General features: G+C 47.3%; 1 protein-coding gene across 1 annotated transcript in view; it reads left to right on the forward strand.

Moving 5' to 3' along the window:
• Nucleotides 1-23,033, forward strand: part of DOC2B (double C2 domain beta) — a 142,663-nt gene that overhangs the window by 50,159 nt on the left and 69,471 nt on the right. Inside the window, exon 4 of the mRNA XM_087972319.1 lies at nt 12,933-13,007. Coding sequence (XP_087828445.1) covers nt 12,933-13,007 — 75 coding nt within the window. The remainder of the gene's footprint in view (nt 1-12,932; nt 13,008-23,033) is intronic.

The raw sequence follows: 23,033 nt of genomic DNA on the forward strand, positions 1-23,033 counted from the left end.
TTGTTTTGGAAGACGGACTTTGCTCTTTTCTTTTTAAATGGATTTCATCACTTGGAAACCTGACAATCGGCTTTTGTTAGCTCTCAAACTTTGCTGTAAACTTATGGCCGTTGTAGCATTCGGAGCCATGGTGGCGGCGCAGTGGTGAGGATGCAGCATAGGGAGTCCTCAACTTACAACAGTCCATTTAGCGACTCTCCAAAGTTACGATAGCACTTGGAAAAGGAGCTTAGGACCGTTTTTCACACTTACGACGACGCTTAGCAACTGGCATGTACTTAGGATGGTTGCAGCCTCCCAGGAGTCACGTGATTCCCCGATTGTGACTTTCTGACAAGCAAAGTCAATGGGGAAGCCGGATTTACTTAATGACCGTGTGATCAAGTTAACGACTGCCACCATTTGCTTAACAACCGGGGCAAGAAAAGTCTTAAGATGGGGTGAAACACATGTTTAGCAACTGTCTAGCTTAACAGTGGAAAAATTTTTTGCTCAATTGTGGTTGGAGGTCCACCACTCCTTGTGTTCCCCCATAGTCACGTGATCAAAATTCGGGCACCTGGCAAATACTTTGGCGTGTATTTATGACGGTTGCAAGTGTCCCAGGATTATGCGATCGCGTGCTCCGGTAGTAACCGCCATGTAAATCATGAGTTTCTAGCCTGATTTTCAAAGCTCAAAGAAGATTTATTAGGAGAAGACGTGCTGGTGCTGCCTGAGTGTAGCTGACTCTGAGACACATCATTCATTACCCTTAACCCTGGTTTTCCCCCCACCCCCTGGGTGTATTATAATTCATATTCTCCAATGGGACACATCCATAGCCAAGAGTCATCAATTTATTGATTGATTGATTGATTGATTTGATTTGTCAATCGCTTACAAGATAATAGGTATAAGAATAAACATAGTTATGAATACATGAAATGGATACATATAAGAAAAATAAATGAAACAATAGGACAGGGACGGTAGGCACGTTGGTGCATTTATGCACGCCCCCTACAGACCTCTTAGGAAAGGGGTGAGGTCAATAGTAGACAGTCTAAGGTTAAAGTTTTTGGGGTTTGGGGAAGAAACCACAGAGTCAGGTAGAGTATTCCAGACATTGACCACTCTGTGGCTGAAGTCATATTTCCTCCAATCAAGTTTGGTGCAGTTAATCTTGAGTTTGTATCTATTGTTTGCTCTTGTGTTGTTATGGTTGAAGCTGAAGTATTCATTGACAGGTAGGACATTACAATGTATGATTTTATATACTATACTTCGATTGGACCGAAGGCGGCGCAGTTCTAGGTTTTCTAGGTCTAGAATCATACTCTCCAGTTAGATTTTGGCAAGGCAGAAACTTTGGTTGCCTGGAAACTATCTATGAAAACATCCATGGAATGCAGTTTCTGTTTTGCAGCGGCTATACTACTCCCCCTTCCCTTTCTTTTGGCAACTCTAAAAGACCAGAGAAATATTTTATGAGTTGACGGTAGCATTTAGAAACTCAGCTGCTTACCTTCCAAGTCAGCAACGGTAAGCAGAACTGTGGAGTGGGGTGGAAATAAGTTGTACCGCATGATTGAGATGAGCTACAAAGCAGGAAATAAAGGACAGGATAGGGCAGGAGGGGGCAGGTGGGCGGGGCCAAGTGATTGTCAGAACTACTGGTTCGCTTGAATCGGTCCAAACCGGCAGCATCTCACCACTGATCGTGTGAGCCCGGGACCCTGCAATGCTCATCAATATGATTCAGTTGCTAAGCGTCCAAATTTTGTTCCCATGACTCATGGGGATGGTGCAACGGTTGTAAGTGTGAAAAACGGTCGTAAGTCACTTTTTTTTTTGCAGTGCCGCTGTAACTTTGAACAGTCACTACACAAGCTCTTGTAAGAATTTAGAATTCTTTATCGGCCAAGTGTGATTGAACACACCAGGAATTTGTCTTTGGTGCATAAGCTCGCAGTGTGCATAAAAGCTACAAGTGCCAAATCATGATCGTAGTCCTCATAAAAATGCATTCGTCTTAAGCCATAAGATACAACGCTTAGTGGTCGTCATAGGATACTAAATAAGCAATCAACATAACTCGTATTAGGAAACTAAATAAAACAATATCGATTGCAAAGATACAAGCAACAAAGTGATAGTCCAGAAGTGGTATTCAGCAGGTTCTGTCCAGTTCTGGAGAACCGGTAGCAGAAAGTTTGAGTAGTTCGGAGAACCGGCAAATGCCACCTCTGACTGGAGATTTTACAGTATCCTTTCCCCTGCCACACCCACCAAGCCACGCCCACAGAACCGGTTGTAAAAAAAATTTAATCCCATCACTGTGATCGTCATAAGTAGAAAAGGAGAGATAGGTAATAGGGAGGATGAGAAGAATAATACTGTAGTAATACAGCCTCACTAAATAATTAGTGTTGTGGGAATAAGTTGTTTAGCAGAGTGATGGCATTGGGGGGGGGGGACTGTCCTTGTGTCTAATTGTTTTGGTGAGTAATGCCCTATATAGAGGGGTGGGATGCTACCAGTTCGTCTCAGTTTGGGTGATCCCATAGCTTATTTTATCATTTTTTGATGGCCAGTCTCGCCACAAGCAGGGAGGGCGCGGCGCCTATGTCCCCCCCCCCCCCGCCCCCCCCCCCCCCCCCCCCCCCCCCCCCGGCCCCCCCCCCCCCCCCCCCCCCCCCCCCCCCCCCCCCCCCCCCCCCCCCCCCCCCCCCCCCCCCCCCCCCCCCCCCCCCCCCCCCCCCCCCCCCCCCCCCCCCCCCCCCCCCCCCCCCCCCACGCCGGGGCCCGGCAATCCCACCCATGGCTGGCCCCTGTCCATCCCACATCTCCCCTCACAGGAGTCTCCACACACCCTGTTTTGGATCCCAGGTAAGTACATGGGCCTTCTGGAAGTTCCGGAGGGCCTCCGGAGCCTGGGGAGGCCATTTTCGCCCTCCCGGAGGCTCGAGGAAAACCTCCGGAGCTCGGGTGTGGTGCAGGAGGCTGACTAGGCCCATCATGGCCACGCCTACCCAGCAAGCGGGCAGAGAACCAGTTGCTAATATTTTGGAAGCCCACCCCTGCCTATATAGCAGCGATGGCGAACCTTTTTGTTGTGGTGTGCCGAAAGCGCGTGCATGCCGGCACCCACAATGCGATGCGCCCTGCCCCCTCGCGCATGCAACACCCCTGCCCTGCCCCCTTACCTGCACTGCACATGCGTTTACCTACCCAGCTGATTTTCTGCCCGCTTGAGGCTGTTTTTGCCCTCCCGGGAACCCTCTGCAGCCTCGGGAGGCTGAAAAAGTGGGCCTTCCGGAAATACCAAAGTCCCTGTTTTCAGCCTCTAGAGAGTCTCTGGAGCCTGGGGGAGGCCATTTTCGCCTCTGGGGAGCCTCTGGAGTCTTGGGTGGCTGAAAACAGGCCGCGTTCAACACTTCCGGTATTTCCCGGAAGGCCCATTTTTTCAGCCTCCCGAGGCTGCAGAGGCTTCCTTCGGAGCCTCCAGGAGGCCAAAAATCAGCTGGGAGGCGCGCACATGCGCAGTGCAGGTAAGTTTGGCTGAGGCTTGCGTGCCCGCACAAATGGCTCTGCGTGCCACCTGTGCTACACGTGCCCTAGGTTCGCCATCACGGCTATATAGTGTCATTTTGAGGATGGAAGTTGAAACTGTTTATGTCCGGGATGCGAGGGGTCTGTCGGTATTTTCACAGCCCTCTTTCTGGCTCGTGCAAGTAAGTCGAGGATTTCCTGTAGTTCAACCGTCCGAAGCGTGAGGACTAAAGATACGTTTCTTTTTTTTCCCCGTGCCGTTGCAACGTTGAACAGTCCCTAAACGGAATGGTTGTAAGTCAAGGCTTCTAAAAGACCACGTCCTCTTCCTGCTTAGCCAAGTCTCTTCCGTTCCTCTTCAATTCCAGATGAAAGGTTCATGAATTCTTTCTGTTTTTCCTTGTGAATGTGACGGCCAGATGCGATTATAAAAATGATGGCAAGGCTGTTCAACTGTGCGCACGCCGGCACATGGGCACCACTGCTGTCTTTGTGTGTAGGTGTGCGTTGAAAGGAAATCGGTGTGACTCAGATGATACCCGCCCTTCCCCCCTCCTTGGAGAGTTTCATTCAAAGAGGATCCAGCCAAATTATCCCGCAAGGGGGAAAAAAAATGGAGCTGAAAAGCACACCGCTCTGGCGCCTGGCGTTTTTTAATGCTTTCGGCAATGCGACACGGGCCTCAAAAGCTTTTATTCTCACTTTTTTGAATGCTTCGTCAAAAGCTGGCTTTGCCGTGAAGCTTTCATTTTTTTTCACCGCCGAGCCGTCGTGGGGCGGAGGAGAACTTAACCTGAACAGCTGGAAGGAAACTCAGCCACCGTGTTCTCCCCGCCTGTGTGCGCAGAATTTCAATGCAGAAGTTTGTGGGTTGACGGCCAGGTGCGTTTCTGCGAGCAAAAAATGATCCGGAGGAATTTGGTCCAGCAGCTTTTCGGAAACGACTTAGATGAGGGACTAGAAGAGGAAACTTACCAAATTTGCGGGTGATACTAAGCTGGCAGGAATAGCCAACACCCTAGAACAATGATGGCGAACCTTTTCGGCAACGAGTGCCCAAAACGGAATGTGTGTGCATGCACCCCTGCAGGTGTGTGTGCCGGAGCGCCGGAAAACTGAAGACCAGCTGACTGGTGCACGCATACCTGTCTTTTGGCCATTTGGGGGGCTGTTTTATGGGCCATTTTTGGACCATTTGGGGCCATTTTCAGGCCATTTCTGGGGCATATTCAGGCCATTTTCCAGCCATTTTTGCCCCCAAAAAACAGCCTGAAAAATGGCCTGAAAAACAACTTGATTTTTGGCTGATTTTCGGGTTATTTTCTGGTGCTCCAGCGCCCGCGAAAGCCATCTGGCCCAAAACTAGAAGAGCAGCTGGCGATGGTGTGCGTGCCCACAGAGAGGGCTCTGCATGCCACCTCTGGCACGAGTGCCAAGGTTTGCCATCACAGCCCTAAATAGGCTCAAGATCCAAATGGATCTTGGCAGACTTGAACCCTGGGCCCTATCCAACAAAATGAAATTCAACGTAGAGAAAAGGAAAGTCTTACATTTAGGCAAGAAAAACCAAAAGGACACATATAGACTGGGTGGAACCAGGCTCAATAGCAGGAACTGGGAGAGGGATCTTGGAGTCTTAGTGGACAAGCAGCTAAATAGGAGCCAGCCGTGTGCGGCAGCAGCCAAAAAAGCCAATGAGGGATACAATCGAGATCAAGGGAGGCATTAATACTACACTCTATAAAGCCTTAGTAAGGCCACAACTAGAGTACTGCATCCAGTTTGAGACTCTAGAAAAAGTGCAGAGAAGAGCAACCAGGATGATGAGGGGACTGGAGGCTAAAACATACGATAAACAGTTGCATGAACTGGGCATGGCTAGTCTAGTGAAGAGAGGGGAAGCATGCAGATACAGATTAACAGAGTTGGAAGGGACCTTGTAGGTCATCTAGTCCAACCCCCCTTAAACAGGAAACCCTACAACATTTCCGACAGATGGCAGTCCAGTCTCTTCTTGAAAGCTTCCAGTGATGAAGCTCCCACAACTTCTGAAGGTAGCAGCCTTCCAATATTTGAGGGGATGCCAACAGAGAGGAGGGGTGGGTGGGTGTCAAGCTATTTTCCAAAGCATCCGAAGGCCAGACAAGGAAGAATGGATGGAAACTTATTCAGGAGAGATTCAACCCGGAAATAAGGACAAATTTCCTGTCAGGGAGAAACAACCACAGAAGTTGCCTTCGGATGTTGTGGGAGCTTCATCACTGGAGGCTTTCAAGAAGAGACTGGACTGCCCTCTGTCAGAAATGGTGTAGGGTCTCCTGCTTGAGTGAGGGGGTTGGACTAGATGACCTACAAGGTCCCTTCCAACTCTGTTAATCTGTAAAGAAGTAATGAGAAGCGTTTTCAAACAAAACTCAGAAAGTCCAGTTGCCTCTTGCAAAAGCACCTTCGGGACAACCTGGATGACTGAGTATCTCCATAGATATTTTTAGAAGTTCTCGTGAACTTCAGCTGGCATCCTTGGATGTATGTCATGGAGAGCTTCATCACTGGAGGCTTTCAAGAAGAGACTGGACCACCATCTGTCAGAAATGGTGCAGGGTCTCCTGCTTGAGTGAGGGGGTTGGACTAGATGACCTACAAGGTCCCTTCCAACTCTGTTATTCTGTTTCTGTGTAAAGCAGAAGTGGGGAACTATGGCCCTTTGATGACTTGTGGACTTCAACTCCCAGAATTCCAGAGCCAGGAATCGTTTACTGTATTGTCATTGCACCTCGTACAATGAAATCAAACACCATCTTCAGTGCACATCATGACCATGACCATGAAAATAAACACAAACACACATCCTTCACACATTGAACCGAAAACCCCCGACACCACACCAACACTGCACTATACAGCAGAATTCAATCTAGCTACTGCCCTGGGATAGAAGCTGTTTTTCAGCCTATTTGTCCTTGTTTTTTTATTATTCTGTACTGTTGAAATCCAGAAGTCATTAAAGGGCCATAGCTCCCCACCTCTGGTGTAAAGGTTCATGTCAGCTTTTGCATTTAGGCAAGAAAAACCAAAACAGAAAAATAGAAATATAGAATAGGTGGTACCTGGCTCAACGGTAGTAACTGTGGTACGAAAATTGGTTCAGCCTGGCACAGAAGCCAATCAGAGCCAGACTAGGGGAGACAGACTTTTGCAAAACTTTTATTGAAGCGCTTTAGTAATTCTGAATATGCGTTGTTACATTTCCTTCCTCTCTACCTGACACGTTGCACATATCAGAATCATCAGAATCAGAAAAGAACCTTGGAAGGGACCTTGGAGGTCTTCTAGTCCAGCCCCCTGCTCAAGCAGGAGAACCCTGTACCATTTCAGACAAGTGACTGTCCAGTCTCTTCTTAAAAACCTCCAGTGATGAAGCACCCACAATTTCTGGTGGCCAGCTGTTCCACTGGTTGATTGTCCTCACTCTTAAGAATTTTCTCCTTAATTCCAGGTTGCTTCTCTCCCTGGTTAGTTTCCATCTGTTGTTTCTTGTCATGCCCTTCTGGTGCTTTGGAAAATAAGTTGACCCCCCTCTTCTTGGTGGCAGCCCCTCAAATACTGGAAGACGGCTATCATGTCTCCCCTGGTCCTTCTTTTCATTAAGCTACTAAACAAACCCAATTCCAGCAACTGTTCTTTATATGTTTTGACCTCCAGTCCAGTGGTAGGATTCAAAATTTTAAAACTACCGGTTCTGTGGGTGTGGCTTGGTGGGTGTGGCAAGGGAAGGATACTGCAAAATCCCCCTTCCCTCCCCACCCCACTAACCTGCTTTCCAGCTCCGTTCTCCTGTGCAGGGCAACCAAAGAAGACCCAGCCGATCAGCTGGGACTCAATGGGAGGCAGAGAATAGATGGGGAGGGAGCCAGTCACAGATGGGATTGAACTCCGAACTACTCAAAATTTCTGCTACCAGTTCTCCAGAACCGGTCAGAACCGGCTGAATACTACCTCTGCTGCAGTCCCCTAATCCAGTGGCCCCCAACCTTTTTTGAACCACGGACCAGTTTCAGGATTATTTATTCTTCCACGGACCGGTACCTGAGTAACGCGAGACTCCACCGCCATTGGGACGGCTCTTCGTTCGAAGCCGCCCCCCCCTTCAACGAAACTAAGGTGCGAGCACCCAAACGCCACTTTCCAACTGAAAACCCGGAAGCACTTTCCAACCGAAAACCCGGAAGCAACCGAAAACCCGGAAACGCCGTCGAAACAAGATGGCGGCGCCCAAGCTTTGCGGCCCAGTAAAAAATGATCCACGGACCAGTACCAGTCCGGGGACCGGTGGTTGGGGACCCCTGCCCTAATCCTCTTGGTTGCTTTTCTCTGCACTCTTTCCAGAGTTTCAACAACAGATTTACATCGTGGCGACCAAAACTGGATGCAGAATTCTAAATGTAGCCTTACCAAGGTCTTATAAAGCGGTATTAACACTTCATGTGATTTTAATTCTATCCCTCTATTAGCTCAGCCTAGGATTACATTGGCTTTTTGGGCAGCTGCCACACACTGCTGGCTCATATCCGAGTGATTGTCCACTAGGAATTCATGATCCCTCTTGCAGTTACTGCTATTGTTCCAGGTACCACCTATTCCGTACCTGTGCATTTGGTTTTTCTTGCCTAAATGTAATTCCTGCTTGGATGGAGGGGGGGCTGGACTAGATGGCCTCTAAGGTCCCTTCCAACTCCGTTTATTCTGTATTAACTCCCAGTCGAGATTGATTCTCGAGCCTCCGGAGCCTTTGGCAGCCTAAAAACAGGAGATTTCCAAAGTTTGGAGGTTTTGTTTGCAAATTATTGCAGTAGAGTTTGGGAATTGCAAACCAGGTAGGTTTTTTTTTTTTCCTCTGTTGGCCATCGGCCACGATGGTGGGACCAAAAAAGTGAAGGTTTGCACAAAAACATAGCAATCCCACATCAAAGGCCCCTGTAATTTGGTAGCTGAAGAAATCCCTCCATTGTTTAAAGCCAGGAATTAATTGCAGAGTTGGAACAAAGCGAAAATTTGCTACCATAAGAATAACTGGGGTGTGAATTCTGCTTCAGCCAAAAAAAGCGAATGGAATCGCTGGTTGTCTAAACAGAGGCACAGAATCAAAATAACGTGCAATATTAGTACCACTTTGTAAAGCCTCAGTAAGGCCACACCTGGAATATTACATCCAGTTTTGGTCACCACATTACAAAAAAGATGTCAAGACTTTGGAAAAAGTGCAAAGAAGAGCAACTAAGATGATCAAAGGCTATGAAGCATTTAAGGAATGCACTCCTTCCCCCACTCCCTTTCTTCTGTCAACTCTAAAAGACCGGAGAAATCTTTTTGAGTTGACACCGGCACTGCCTGGGTGTAGCCGACTCTGAGACACATCATTCATTGTCACCCTTGACCCTGGTTTCCCCCCCACCCCCTGGGTGTATCATAATTCATATTCTCCAATGGGACACATCCATAGCCAAGAGTCATCAATCATGCTCTCCAGTTAGAATTTTGCATGGCAGAAACTTTGGTCACCTAGAAACTATCTTTGAAAACATTTATGGAATGCACTTTCGGTTTCCAAGCTGCCACACTGCTCCCCCCTCCCTTTCTGTTGGCAACTCTAAAAAGACCATAGAAATATTTTATGAGTTGAGTAGAATAGAATAGAATAGAATTGTTCTGACCCAACCGGGTTCCCAATGAGCAAATACAGACAAAGGCAGCATCCCCCACCTTTTAAGGTTTAATAACGAATTCTGTTCTGAAGGCTGCTTTCCACTAATTAGCCCCAACAAGAAAGAGCCTTGCCAAGTTGTTTGTCAAGGCTGCCAAAAACCCAGAGATAAGAACTAATTTACAAGATCCTCCAAACATGAACTAAGATGTCCACCAGTTGAGCTTCAGAGCTTCTTTGCTGTCTGCAAAGAACGCTTTTCCAAAGCTGGCTTTTATCCTCTTGAGGGTGGGGCCATGACCTTGCAGCCTGACTCCCGAGTCGCCTGTGCTGCTGTAATTGTTCTTTCCTCCGAGCAATTCTTCCTGCACGTACATTTGGCACAGGCTCCTCGGGAACCTCCTCATCACTGCTGCCAGCCCCCACAATCTCTGAAGGCAGCCGTCCACTCCCTGATAGTCCTGGCCCTTCATCAGAGTCCTGGCTCTCCTCAGCCATCTGCACCTGCTGCCAGCTAACCACAACTAGAATAGAATAGAATAGAATAGAATAGAATAGAATAGAATAGAATAGAATAGAATAGAATAGAATAGAATAGAATAGAACAGAACAGAATTCTTTATTGGCCAAGTGTGATTGGACACACAAGGAATTTGTCTTGGTGCAAATGCTCTCAGTGAACATAAAAGAAAAGATACATTCATCAAGAGTCAAGAATCAAGAATCATAATGTGCAACACTTAATAATAGTCATAGGGTACAATAAGCAATCAGGACTCCAAGATCCCTCTCCCAGTTACTGCTATTGAACCAAGTTTTACTTAATCTGTTCCTGTACATTTGGTTTCTCTCGCCTGACTGTAAATCCTGACTTTTCTCTCCCCTGAATTTCATTTTGTTAGATAATATACCTATTGCGGATGCTTTCTCTGAACTGGGTTGTTAGAATAGAATAACAGGATTGGAAGGGACCTTGGAGATCTTCTAGTCCAACCCCCTGCTTAGGCAGGAAACCCTATACCATTTCAGGCTAATGGTTGTCCAATCTCTTTGTCAGGGTTCCGACGGATGCCCTAATTAATTCATGAGCCTCGAGCCAAGTTTCAAAAGAAATCAAATTATTTATTAGGAGCAACATGTCCGGCACTTTTCAAAAGTGCAATCAGCTCTGGCCTATGTAATTTACTGCCCACCTATGACTCTGTTTTCCCCCCTCCTCCCAGGGTGTGTCATAAACCTGGGAAAATGGGACGGGGGAATTTCTTGGAGTGTATGTGGTTAGACATAGTAGCATTCTTCTTCTAAGTAAAGGTCATGTTCTTTCTGCACCTAAGTAACAGAAAATCAGAGTTGGAAGGGACCTTATAGGTCATCTAGTCCAAACCACCACCCGAGCAGGAGGCCCTACACCCTTTCTGACAAATGGCAGTCCAACCTCTTCTTGAAAGTCTCAAGTGATGGCGCTCCCACAACTTCCAAGGGCAACTTCTGTTCCATGGGTTGATTGTTCTGTCAGAAAGTTTCTCCTTATTTCTAGATTGAATCTCTCTCATTGTTCAGTTACCATCCATTATTCCTTGTCTGGCCTTTGGGTGCTTTAGAAAATAGCTTGACCCCTTCCTCCTTTCTTTGGCAGCCCCTCAAATATTGGAAGACCGCTATCATGTCTCCCCTGGTCCTTCTCTTCCCTAGACCAGCCATGCCCAATTCCTGCAACCGTTCTTCATATGTTTTAGCCTCCAGTCCCCTAAACATCCTGGTTGCTCTTCTCTGCACTTTTTCTAGAGTCTCAACATCTTTTTTATAATGTGGTGAACAAAACTCAACGCAGGACTCTAGGTGTTGAGAGGACATCTCAAGTTGGGACGGATAGAGATGGAATCGGGGGTGCAGAGGGTGGATTTGTAATTTTTTACTTGTTGGAGGGAAACCTGGAATTTTCAGATTTGGGATTTCCCAGATGTGCCAGTTTACTACTCTAATTTATTTATTTATTTGTTTGTTTGTTTGTCAAGCAATTATAAGATAATATGTATAAGTATAAACATAGTTATGAATACATGAAATGGGTACATATAAGAAAAATAAAAGAAACAATAGGACAGGGACGGTAGGCACGTTGGTGCGCTTATGCACGCCCCCTACAGGCCTCTTAGGAAAGGGGTGAGGTCAGGGGTGGGATTCAAATTTTTTAACAACCGGTTCTGTGAGCGTGGCTTAGTTGGTGGGCGTGGCTTGGTGGTCACGTGACTGGCTGGGCGTGGCCAACTCAACATCACTCACATTGAGGCACGCATCTCCTCGCCTGGCCTCTCATGACTATGGGGATGCTCCAACAGTCGTAAGTGTGAAAAATGGTCATAAGTCACTTTTTTCAGTGCCATTGTAACTTTGAATGGTCACTCCAAACAAGCAAAGTACCAGCAAAGGAGGGGAAAAAAACTCCAGAGAAGTTCCTGAGACAGGAAGTCTAGTCCTGCCAAGAATGTAATAAGGGTTATAGGAGAGGCAGTTTGTGTAAGCAACACCAGAATGTTTCCTTCCTTCCTTCCTTACAGGATTAGTCCAGTAATTTCTTCTAACAACCGGTTCTCCGAACTGCTTAGAATGTTAACAACCGGTTTTAGCGAATTGGTGCGAACTGGTAGAATCCCACCCCTGGGTGAGGTCAATAGTAGACAGTCTAAGATTAAAGTTTTTGGGGTTTGGGGAAAAAAAACACAGAGTCAGGTAGAGTATTCCAGACATTGACCACTCTGTTGCTGAAGTCATATTTCCTGCAATCAAGTTTGGTGCGATTAACCTTGAGTTTGTATCTATTGTGTGCTCTTGTGTTGTTATGGTTGAAGCTGAAGTATTCATTGACAGTTAGGACATTGCAATGTATGATTTTATATACCATACTTAGATCAGACCGAAGACGGTGTAGTTCAAGGTTTTCTAGGTCTTAGAATTTCAAATCTGGTGACATAAGGTATTCTGCAACGAGTAGAGGAGTGGAGAACTCTTCTTGTGAAATATTTCTGGACTTTCTCAATTGTATTTATATAACGTAATGCGGGTTCCAGACTGATGAGCTGTATTCAAGTATCGGTCTACTACTCTAAGAAAAGGAAACTTTGAGAACATGTCTGTCTCTGAGTTATTTACTGGAGTTGAAGTTTTCTGGACCGCTGACCCTGATCGTGTTCCACTCACGGTTAGGAAATTCCTCCTTAGTTCTAGGTCGCTTCTCTCCTGGATTAATTCCCATCCTTTGCTTCTTGTCCAGCCTTCAGATGCTTTGGAGAGTAGCTTGACTCCCTCTTCTTTGGGGCAGCCCCTCAAGTACTGGAATGCTGCTATTATGTCACCCCTACTTCTTCTTTTCATCAAACTAGACATCTCCAATTCCAGCATTAAATCGGGACTTGGTGCTCCTGCCCTGTCCCAGCCTTTCTTAAGCCCAGGGCTTGTGTGTCTTTAACCGACTCCCCCTTGGCACGATCACAGCCAGCTCTAGGAAGGTGGCTGGCATCATCATTAGACAGACACGAATGCGTTGTGTAAACAGGAGCGGATAAATTGGCTTTGCCTGGAATAAATCAGGCGGGAGAAACCACAGGTTCTGAATAACAAAGAAGATGAGGGAGGGTTAGATTGATAGCAGCTGGAATTTCCCCCTTTATAATCTGTTTCTTTCTCTCTTTCTCTTCAGGGCCTGAAGCCGATGGACCATAATGTACTGGCTGATCCATACGTGAAATTGCACTTACTCCCTGGAGCCAGCAAGGTGGGAGAGCCTCTCTCAATTTATTTAGACGGGTGGGACGCTTCACTGAAGCTATTTTTCTAGGAAAGGCATTGACCGCCAGTTCCCAGGTGTTGTTGGCTGCCTCTCTTCTTAATCCAGGCATCCTCAGGAGCAAATTGGAGGTCAGGGTCAGAGCGTGGTTGGTGCAGAGGATATTGTATGAGGAGGGGCTGTCTGGAAAACATAAAGGAGAGGAGGGAGGAGCATGGGAAGGGAGGGAGGGAGGGAGGAAAAAGGAAAAAATAGAAAGGGATGGAGGAGATGGGAAGGAGATGGGAAGGAGAAAGAAGGAAGGAGGGGGAGGAGATGGGAAAGAAGGAAAAAGGTAAAAATAGGAAGGGAGAGAGGAAGGAAGGAAGGAAGGAAGGAAGGAAGGAAGGAAGGAAGGAAGGAAGGAAGGAAGGAAGGAAGGAAGGAGATGGGAATGAGAAAGAAGGAAGGAGGGAAGGAAGGAAGGAAGGAGATGGGAATGAGAAAGAAGGAAGGAGGAAGGAAGGAAGGAAGGAAGGAAGGAAGGAGATGGGAATGAGAAAGAAGGAAGGAGGGAAGGAAGGAAGGAAGGAAGGAAGGAGATGGGAATGAGAAAGAAGGAAGGAGGGGAGGAGAGGAGATGGAGAGGGAGATAGGAAGGAAGGAAAAAGTAAAATAGGAAGGGAGGAAGGAAGGAAGGAAGGAAGGAAGGAAGGAAGGAAGGAAGGAAGGAAGGAAGGAGAGGAATGAGAAAGAAGGAAGGAGGAGGGAGGAGATGGGAAAGAAGGAGATGGGGAGGGAGATAGGAAGGAAGGAAAAAGGTAAAATAGGAAGGAGAGAGGAAGGAAGAAGGAAGGAAGGAAGGAAGGAAGGAAGGAAGGAAGGAAGGAAGGAAGGAAGGAAGGAAGGAAGGAGATGGGAATGAGAAAGAAGGAAGGAGGGAAGGAAGGAAGGAAGGAGATGGGAATGAGAAAGAAGGAAGGAAGAAGGAAGGAAGGAAGGAAGGAAGGAAGGAAGGAAGGAAGATGGGAATGAGAAAGAAGGAAGGAGGGGAAGGGAGGAGATGGGAAAGAAGGAGATGGGGAGGGAGATAGGAAGGAAGGAAAAAGGTAAAAATAGGAAGGGGAGAGAAGGAAGGAAGGAAGGAAGGAAGGAAGGAAGGAAGGAAGGAAGGAAGGAAGGAAGGAAGGAAGGAAGGAAGGAAGGAAGGAAGGAAGGAGATGGGAATGAGAAAGAAGAAGGAGGGGAAGGAGAATGGGAAAGAAGGAGGAGGAGATAGGAAGGAAGGAAAAAGTAAAATAGGAAGGAGAGAGGAAGGAAGGAAGGAAGGAGGAAGAAGGAGATGGGAATGGAAAGAGGAGGGAAGGGAGGGGAAAGAAGGAGATGGGGAGGAGATAGGAAGGAAAAAGGTAAAAATAGGAAGGGAGAGAGGAAGGAAGGAAGGAGATGGGAATGAGAAAGAAGGAAGGAGGGGAAGGGAGGAGATGGGAAATGAGGAGACAGGGAGTGAGGGAGGGAGGGAGGAAAAAGGAAAAAATAGGGAGGAGGGAGGAGGAGATGGGAATGAGAAAGAAAGAAGGAAGGAAGGAAAGAAGGGAGGAGATGGGAAGGAGAAGGAAGGAAGGAGATGGGAAAGAAGGAGGGAGGGAGAAGAGGGAGGTAGGAAGGAAGGAAAAAGGAAAAAATAGGAAGGGAGGAGATGGGAATGAGAAAGAAGGAAGGAGGGAAAGGGAGGAGATGAGAGGAGGAGGGAGGAATGAGGGATGGAGGGAGCGAGGTGGGAAGGAGAAGGAAGGAAGGAGATGGGAAAGAAGGGGACAGGAAGGGAGGGAGGAGTGGGAAGAATGAGGGAGGGAGGAGGGGAATGAGAAAAAGGAAGGGACGAAGGAAGGAAGGAGATGGGAATGAGAGAGAAGGAAGGAGGGAAAGAAGGGAGGAGAGGATAAGAAAAGAAGGAGATGAGAAAGGAGGAGACAGGGAGTGAGGAACGAAAGGAGGAAGGAGGGTAGGGGGTGGGAATGAGAAAGAAGGAAGGGAGGAAGGAGGGAAGGAGGGAGGAGATGGGAAAGAAGAGGACAGGGAGGGAGGGAGGGAGGAGTGGGAGGGAGGAAGAAAATGGGAATGAGAAAGAAGAAGGGAGGAGATGGGAAGTGGAAGGATGTAAGGAAGAAAAGGAGATAGGAACGAGAAGGAAAGAAAGAAGGAAGGAAGATAGGAAGGAAGGAAGGAAGGAAGGAAGGAAGGGAGGGAAGATAGGAAATAGAAAACGAAAAGAAACAGTAGTAGAGGAGAAGAACCAGGAAAGATGAAGGAGGAAGAAAATGAGAGGACTGCACAACAGGCTTAAATTAGGGAGGGGTGGGCTGATTTTTGGTCTCTTGAAAAATCTTAAACTGTGGGGATTATAACTGAAGGAGTTGATCGAGATTGCCTATGTTTTCCCACTGAGAATAGGAGGCTGGGCTAGCTGACCTTGAAAGACCCTGGTAATTTTGAATTTCTCTCTGTCTGCATTACATATACACCTAAGAAAGAATATTTTTGGCATGAGGGTTTGAGACCAAATTTAGAAATATGACATAGAAACCGAGAAAGATACCTCTGAGTGACCCACAGTTTTCAGAACGGGGGTCTTGGTGGGGCTGTCTAGAAATTCAGATGGCATCCATTGTCACATGATCAAAACTTCCCCTCTTCAGTATCCATAAAAACAAGGCAAGTTGGTGAGGACAGAATCACAGCTTACATAATTGATTGTTTTTGACCAAATTCTAATTTTCGGATCATCTAGCTGTTGTGACCCGGGGAGCTGGCAGCAGAGCCGGACAGTGTTCTGACCCACGCCCCTTTCCAACAAATCAAACGCAATCCAAAGGGACCAGAAACCTTTTAATGCTTCTGCAAAATAATTAGCTGTGATAAGCCTTGCCAAACTGTGCGAGACTTGCCAAAAGGTAAGAGACAAGAAATAATTTGCAAAGTAAGAATCTTCAAATACAAACTCAGGATACTGGAATGTCCACGAGGCAAGAGTTTCAAAACGTCTTTGCCTTCTGCAAAGAATGTTTGTTTCACAGCTGGCTTTTATCTTCTTGAAGGAGGGGCCATTACCTTGCAGCCTTACTCCCGAGTCGCCCATGCTGTTGTAGCTGCTTTTTCCTGCGAGCAGCCCTGTGCTCACGCGCACTTGGCACAGGCTCCTCGGGAAACTCCTCATCGCTGCTGCCAGCCCCCACAATCTCTGAAGGCAGCAGTCCACTCCCTAATGGTCCTGGCCCCTCATCTGAGTCCTCTCTCTCCTCAGCCGTCCGCACCTGCTGCCAGCTAACCACAACAATACACACGTTGTAACTGTTGTGGCCTGCTGGTGGCTGACAGAGCTGGCAGCAGAGCCGGACAAGAGCAAGGAGGTTGGGGAGGAACCTGGGCCAGTCTTGGAGGCTGAGGAAGGCACGGACGAGGGCTCTGCATCGAAGGCAGACATGGGGCCAGGGCAGGCTGGTAGTCATCAGCTGCCTTCGGAGTTGGACAGCAGTGTGGTGGGGGAGCTTATGGAACCGATTCCCAGCCTGTGCATCCACAGAGCTACCAGAAGACAAGAACAATTGAGAAAGCAGGATTGACTCAGGAGTAAGGCCGCACCTCGGAGATGATTGGCCCCTCCCATAGGGCATAAAAGAGGAGCAAACGGGATGTGAGCTTTTGCAGGAAGCAATGACTTCGTCTGGTCGATTCAAGCTTTGAAAAGTTCTGTTTGACTCTGTGTCTAGTTTGGCTTTGCCTGCATCTGGCCATTGGTTCTCTGGCCGCATTCCAAGTGTGATAAGTTGAGTGTTTTTTGTAAACATTCCCCTGAAAGACTGTTTGTGAAGCCTTGCAGGCTGCGAATGAACATAATTTACAGCCGTGGAAATAAAAGAGGTTTTGCTGGGACTAAGATTGTGGTTTATGCTTTCTAAGGAAGCCTAGGTCAGAACACTAGCTAACATCAAACCAACATTAAAAAATATTTCAGAAGTTGGCAATGCCAGGCCATCCTCAACTTAGAACAGTTCGTTTAGTGGCCGTTTAAAATTTCTACGGCACTGAAAAAAGTGACATATGCCCGTTTTTTCACACTTATGACCGTTCCAGCATCCCCGGTGGTCCCATGATCAAAATTCAGACACTTGGCAACTGACTCCTATTTATGACGGTTGCAGTTTCCCGGGGTCACGTGATCCCCTTTTGCGACCCTCTGACAAGCCAAATCACTGGGGAAGCCAGATTCGCTTAACAACCAGGTAACTAATTTTAACAACAGCAGTGATCTATTTAACAACAGTGGCAAGAAAGGTCGTAAAATGAGCCAAAACTCACTTAGCAAATGCAACATGAATTTTGGGCTCAGTTGTGGTCGTAAGTCGAGGACTACCTGTAGCAGAGTTCACCGCTATCCTGAGTGAATCCTTCATTCCCCAAATTAAAATAAATTTTCAAAAAGAACCCCTCAGAATTGACCAGATCGAAGTCATGACATCCAGATAAATTCAGGGCTTTTGATGAAGATCTTCCTTGATCTGAGGTGAAATATTGAGCCTTCGTGAGGGATTTTTCTTGATTTATCTTTTGTGGGGCGACCAGGAGTGGTGCGGTGGCCTAGAGGTAAAGCTCTCGCCTCAGGAGGCTATGAGTTCGATCCTAGGTAGAGGCAGATATTTCTCTCTCTGGGCACACTGAGAATGTGTCTGCTGAAGAAAACTCCGCATTGGCGACAGGAAGGGCATCCGGCCATTAAAACACTCTGCTGGCTGCATTCAGTTGCCTAGTCTCCACCCTGCGAGGGATTATGGGGTTGTTAAATGAAGATGATTTGGGGGTGGAATCTAGTCACAAAGGTATAAAGTCAGAAGAATGCTGTTGTGTTATTTCCTCTGGAACCACAAATCCGAGCTGGTTGTGCTGCTTAACAATTCTGTGGCTTCCTTCAGGAGGAAGCACAGAATATGAATTATGCAGTATATTAGGGGGGAAAAACACACACAATTTGCACGGGTGAGTGGAGAAGGATATCCAAATTAAGCAGGCCTCTTGAATCTCCTCATGTTAATTAGTTGTTGCATTGTGAACAATCTTTCTGTTTGAAATGCGTGTGTTCCTGCCCTTTTCCGGCGTGACTTTAAGGGAACGTTTTATTCCTCATTAGTTTAGTCCAATCTTGGGGAAGATTTTGCGAGGCAGTAGGTAGGCGGTAAATAAATTGAACCAACACCGGAAGAACAAACAAATAAATAAAATAAACACGCGATAGGTGTGGATAGCTCTCAACACAGAAGCATTCTTTTTAGTGATGGTTTGAAGTTGCAACGGCATTGAAAAAAGCGACTTATGACTGACGTAATAAAATAAACACGCGATAGGTGTGGATAGCTCTCAACACAGAAGCATTCTTTTTAGTGATGGTTTGAAGTTGCAACGCATTGAAAAAGCGACTTATGACTGACGTAATAAAATAAACACGCGATAGGTGTGGATAGCTCTCAACACAGAAGCATTCTTTTTAGTGATGGTTTGAAGTTGCAACGGCATTGAAAAAGCGACTTATGACTGACGCTCATACTTGCAACCCGTGTGCTCAAAATTGGCGTGCACAGGTACTTCTTGATGCCAACTAATAAAATATTTCTCTGGTCTTTTAGAGTTGCCAGCAGAAAGGGAGTGGGGAAGCAGCGCAGCAGCTTGCAAAACCAAAACTGCATTCCATAAATGTTTTCATAGATAGTTTCCAGGCAACCAAAGTTTCTGCTGCGCAAAATCCTAACTGGAGAGTATGATTTATGACTCTTGGCTATGGATGTGTCCCATTGGAGAATATACATCCAGGGGGCGGGGGGAAACCAGGGTCAAGGGCAGGGGTGGGATTCTACCTGGTCAGACCGGTTCTATAGAACCGGTTGTTATAATTCTGTGCAGTTCGGAGAACCGGCAAATCGCACCACTGGCTGGCCCCTCCCCTCCCCGCCCACTCACTCCTTACTGGCATGCGTGCCATCCAACTTGTCTGTGTTTGGTAAGTTGCTATTTTCCCCCCCCCGACCATCAGCTGTTCCAACTATCAGCTGTGCCGGGAGATTTAGATTAGCTAGAAAGCAGGAAATTGTTGGATTTCTTGCTTTTTAGCTAATCTAAAAGCAGAGCTGAACTTTCCTTAGGACTGAAGCTTCTATTTTTCAGTGCAGACTCAGGTAGCAGATTGCAGATAGATAGATTTCTGAGTGAATCTGTGATTCTGTGAGCAATTCAATCTGCCTGCTTGCTTTACCTGATTTGGGGTAAAAGTTGCTCTTTTTTTAAAAAAAATGCAATATTTACACAAATATTTATAATATTTACATACAAGCCACTCCCAGCCAGTCACGTGACCACTAAGCCATGCCCAGTCAGCAAGCCACGCCCAGTCAGTCACATGACCACCAAGTCACATCCACAAATTGGGCCACGCCCAGATAACCGGTTGTTAAGAAATTTGAATCCCACCCCTGGTCAAGGGTAACAATGAATTATGTGTCTCAAAGTCGGCTACACGCAAATAGCACCGGCATTTGTTTACTCCTAACAAATCTTCTTTAAGCTTTGAAAATCTGGCTAGAGACTCATGATTTAAATGGGAGTAACTACTGGAGCCCTGACTCTTGACTTACGACCACAAACGAGCCCTAAATTTCCATCGTTAAGTGACCTTGGCTCCATTTTACAACCTTTCTTGCTGAAGTTGTTAAGTGAATCGCTGCAGGTTGATAAGTGAGTCACCCCGCTGTTAAGTGAATCTGGCTTCCTTGTGGTCTTGGCTCATCAGAAGGGGGAATCACGTGTCCTTGGGACACCGCAACCATGATAAATATGAGTCAATTGCAATTCGAATTTTGATCGCCTGGTCACAGAGATGCTGCACTGGCCGTAAGTGTGAACATCAGTCCTAAGTCTCTGTTTTCAGGGCCGTTGTAATTTTAAATGGTCATGAAAGAATCGGTGGTAAGTCGAGAAATATCTGTAATCTTTTATTTTGGAGGGTGTCAATAAACAGATGTCTACGGGAGAGCCAGGAACGATCATCTACTTAAGATTTTCATAAAGCCCTTGTTATAGTACTTCATCAAATTTTTCTCAGTCGGCTTAACAGCCATGGAATTAAAAACAAAAACAGCTGGCTAACTGATTGATTAAAGACTGGAAAACCGAGAGTAGAAATAAATAGATCTTTTTTTTTTTTCCACAATGAAGTTGTGTAACGAGCAGAGTCACCCAGGGTTCTGTCTTAGGTGTGATAGCCATAGCAATAGCATTTAGACTTATATACCACTTTACAGCGCTTTAAAGCCCTCTCTAAGCAGCTTATATTGCCCCCAACAATCTGGGTCCTCATTTTACCCTCCTCGGAAGGATGGAAGGCAGAGTCAACCTTGAGCCTGGTGGGATTTGAACTGCCAAACCGTAGGCTGACAGAAGTAGCTTGCGGTACTGCACAATAACCACTGCGCCACAGAGGCTCTTAGGCTGTTGTTGTTTTTTTAACATAAAGCTGGTCCTCATTTAGGGACCGCAATTGGGGCTGGAAGCCCTTTTGTTAAGCAAAGTGGTCGCTAAGTCAGGGGTGGGATTCAAATTTCGTAACAACCGGTTCTGTCGGCGTGGCCAGGCGGGCACGGCCATGTGACTGGGTGGGGGTGGCTTTTTTTGCAGCAGCAGAACACTCCCCCATTTTTGGACCTTGTAGGCCTCAGGGAAGGGCCCTGGGGGGTGTTTTTGCTCCCAGAAAGGCTTCCCTGGGGTCCAGGAAGGGGAAAAAATGGAGCCTGGCAGGGCACGCAGCACCCCCATGCTCCATTTTGGGGCCTACTGGGCCTCAGGGAAGCCTTCTTGGGGGGGGGCTATTTTTGCTCCCTGGGGCTCAGGAAAGAAAAAATGGAGCACGGGGGGGGGCGCACAGCTCCCCCCCATGCTCCATTTTGGGCCCTCCTGAGCCGCAGGGAAGCCTCCTGTGGGGGCATTTTTGCTCTCGGAAAGCTTCCCTGAGGCCCAGGAAGGCCAAAAATGGAGGGCGGCGGGGGTGGTGGTGCTGCTGTGCTCCTCCTCCATTTTTTGCTTTCCTGGGCCCCAGCGAAGCCTCCTGGGCAAAGCCAGTAAGTAAGCGAGGGGAATCCTAGCACGGCTGATCCTAGGAACAGCTGATCATTGGTGGGGGGAAAGAAATACTTTAAGGAGCGACTGAGCAGGAAAGAATGCAGCCAGCGTTGTCGGGCACGCGCACGATGTTGCACCTGCGCGATAAGGACTGACTGGGCAGGGAGGGGCGGGGCCAGCCAGGGGCACGATTTGCCAGTTGTCCGAACTGTGCAGAATCGTAACAACCGGTTCTATAGAACCGGTCCGAACCGGTGAAATCCCACCCCCTTGCGCTAAGTGGGAAAGTGCGATGATGCTTACCTTTTTCCGCACATCCCCTGAGAATGCTTATCCCGATGGTGGCATAATGGGAGAATGAAGGCTTGCATGTATACTCATTGGAGAGAAAGGGATTTCAAGAGAGTAAGCAGGCACACAAGGGGAAATACAGGTAGTTCGTTTGGGGATGGTTCAGAGTTACAACGACACAGGAAACGTGATGTATGGCTGTTTTTCACGCTTACGACCGTTGCCTCACCCCCATGGTCACAAGATCAAAATTCAGGCGCTTGGCCACTGACTCATATTTGTGATGGCGTCCTGGTGGGTCACGAGATCCCCTGTTGCGACCTTCTGACGAGTAAAGTCAACGGGGAAGTTAGATTTACCTGGCAACTTCATTACCAACTTAACAACTGCTGTGATTGACTGGACAACTGTGGCCAGAAAGGTCGTTAAATGGGGCAAAATTCACTTAACAAATGTCACACATAGCAACAGAAACTCGGGGCTCTGTAACTCAGTGGTGGGATTCAAAAATTTTTTACTACTGGTTCTGTGGGCCTGGCTTGGTGGGTGTGGTTTGGTACGTGTAGTTTGGTGGGTGTGGTGTCAACTAAAAAGATACTCCTTTGGTGTTTTTAACTGCCAGAAAAAGGGAGTGGGGGAAAATACTGCATTCCTTAAGTGCCTGAATCCGTGATGGCGAACCTATGGCACACGTGCTGCAGGCAAACATACTTCACTGGGCATGCGCACATCTCACAGCTGATTTTCGGCCGGTTTGAGGCCTTTTTCAGCCTCCCAGAGGCTTGAGGAAGGCTTCCGCAGACTTGTCAGACCGAAAACTAGGCCCGTTCCATCACTTCCTGTTTTTCCAGAAATACCGGAAGTGACCAAACGGGCCTAGTTTTCGGTCTGACAAGCCTGCGGAAGCCTTCCTGAAGCCTCTGGGAGGCTGAAAAAGGCCTCAAACCAGCCTAAAATCAGCTGTGAGGCACAGTGCAGGTAAGGGGTTGGCAGGGGTGTGTGGGTGTGTAGGTGGGTATTGTGCGCGCATGCGTAAGAGGCATGGGGGCATTGCCTCCTGAGTGCTGGCACACAAGCGCAAGCGTGCAAGTGCGCACACAATTTTTGGCACGGGAGCCCAAAAAGATTAGCCACCACTGGCCTAGATAATCACCCTACAGCCCAAAGTTGTCGGAGCACAAGAAAATTACTGGAGAGCATGATTGATGACTCTTGCCGATGGATGTGTCCCATTGGAGAATATACATCCAGGGGGTGGGAGGAAGACTAGGGTCAAGGGGAAAATGAATGGTGTATTTTAGTATCGGCTGCATCCAGCCAACACCAACATATCCACTTCTAATAAATCAATTTTCTTTTCTCGGAGATGCGGCTAGAGACTTATGATTTGAATGGGGGTGGATTTGTTGGAGTCCTGACACCTGGCAGGGGAAGGATACTGAAAAAATCTCCATTCCCTCCCCACTCCTGGGGGATGTTCTGACCCAAACCTGGTTCCAAGACAGCAAACACAAGACAAAGGCAACAGTATAACCTTTTTATGTTTCAGCTAAGAATCCTGTTTCTTCACAGGTAAAAGGCTGC

This window comes from Notechis scutatus, chromosome 1 (assembly GCF_049901735.1).
Source record: "Notechis scutatus isolate UNSWTSFEM ecotype Mainland chromosome 1, rNotScu1.2, whole genome shotgun sequence".
NCBI lineage: Eukaryota > Metazoa > Chordata > Lepidosauria > Squamata > Elapidae > Notechis > Notechis scutatus.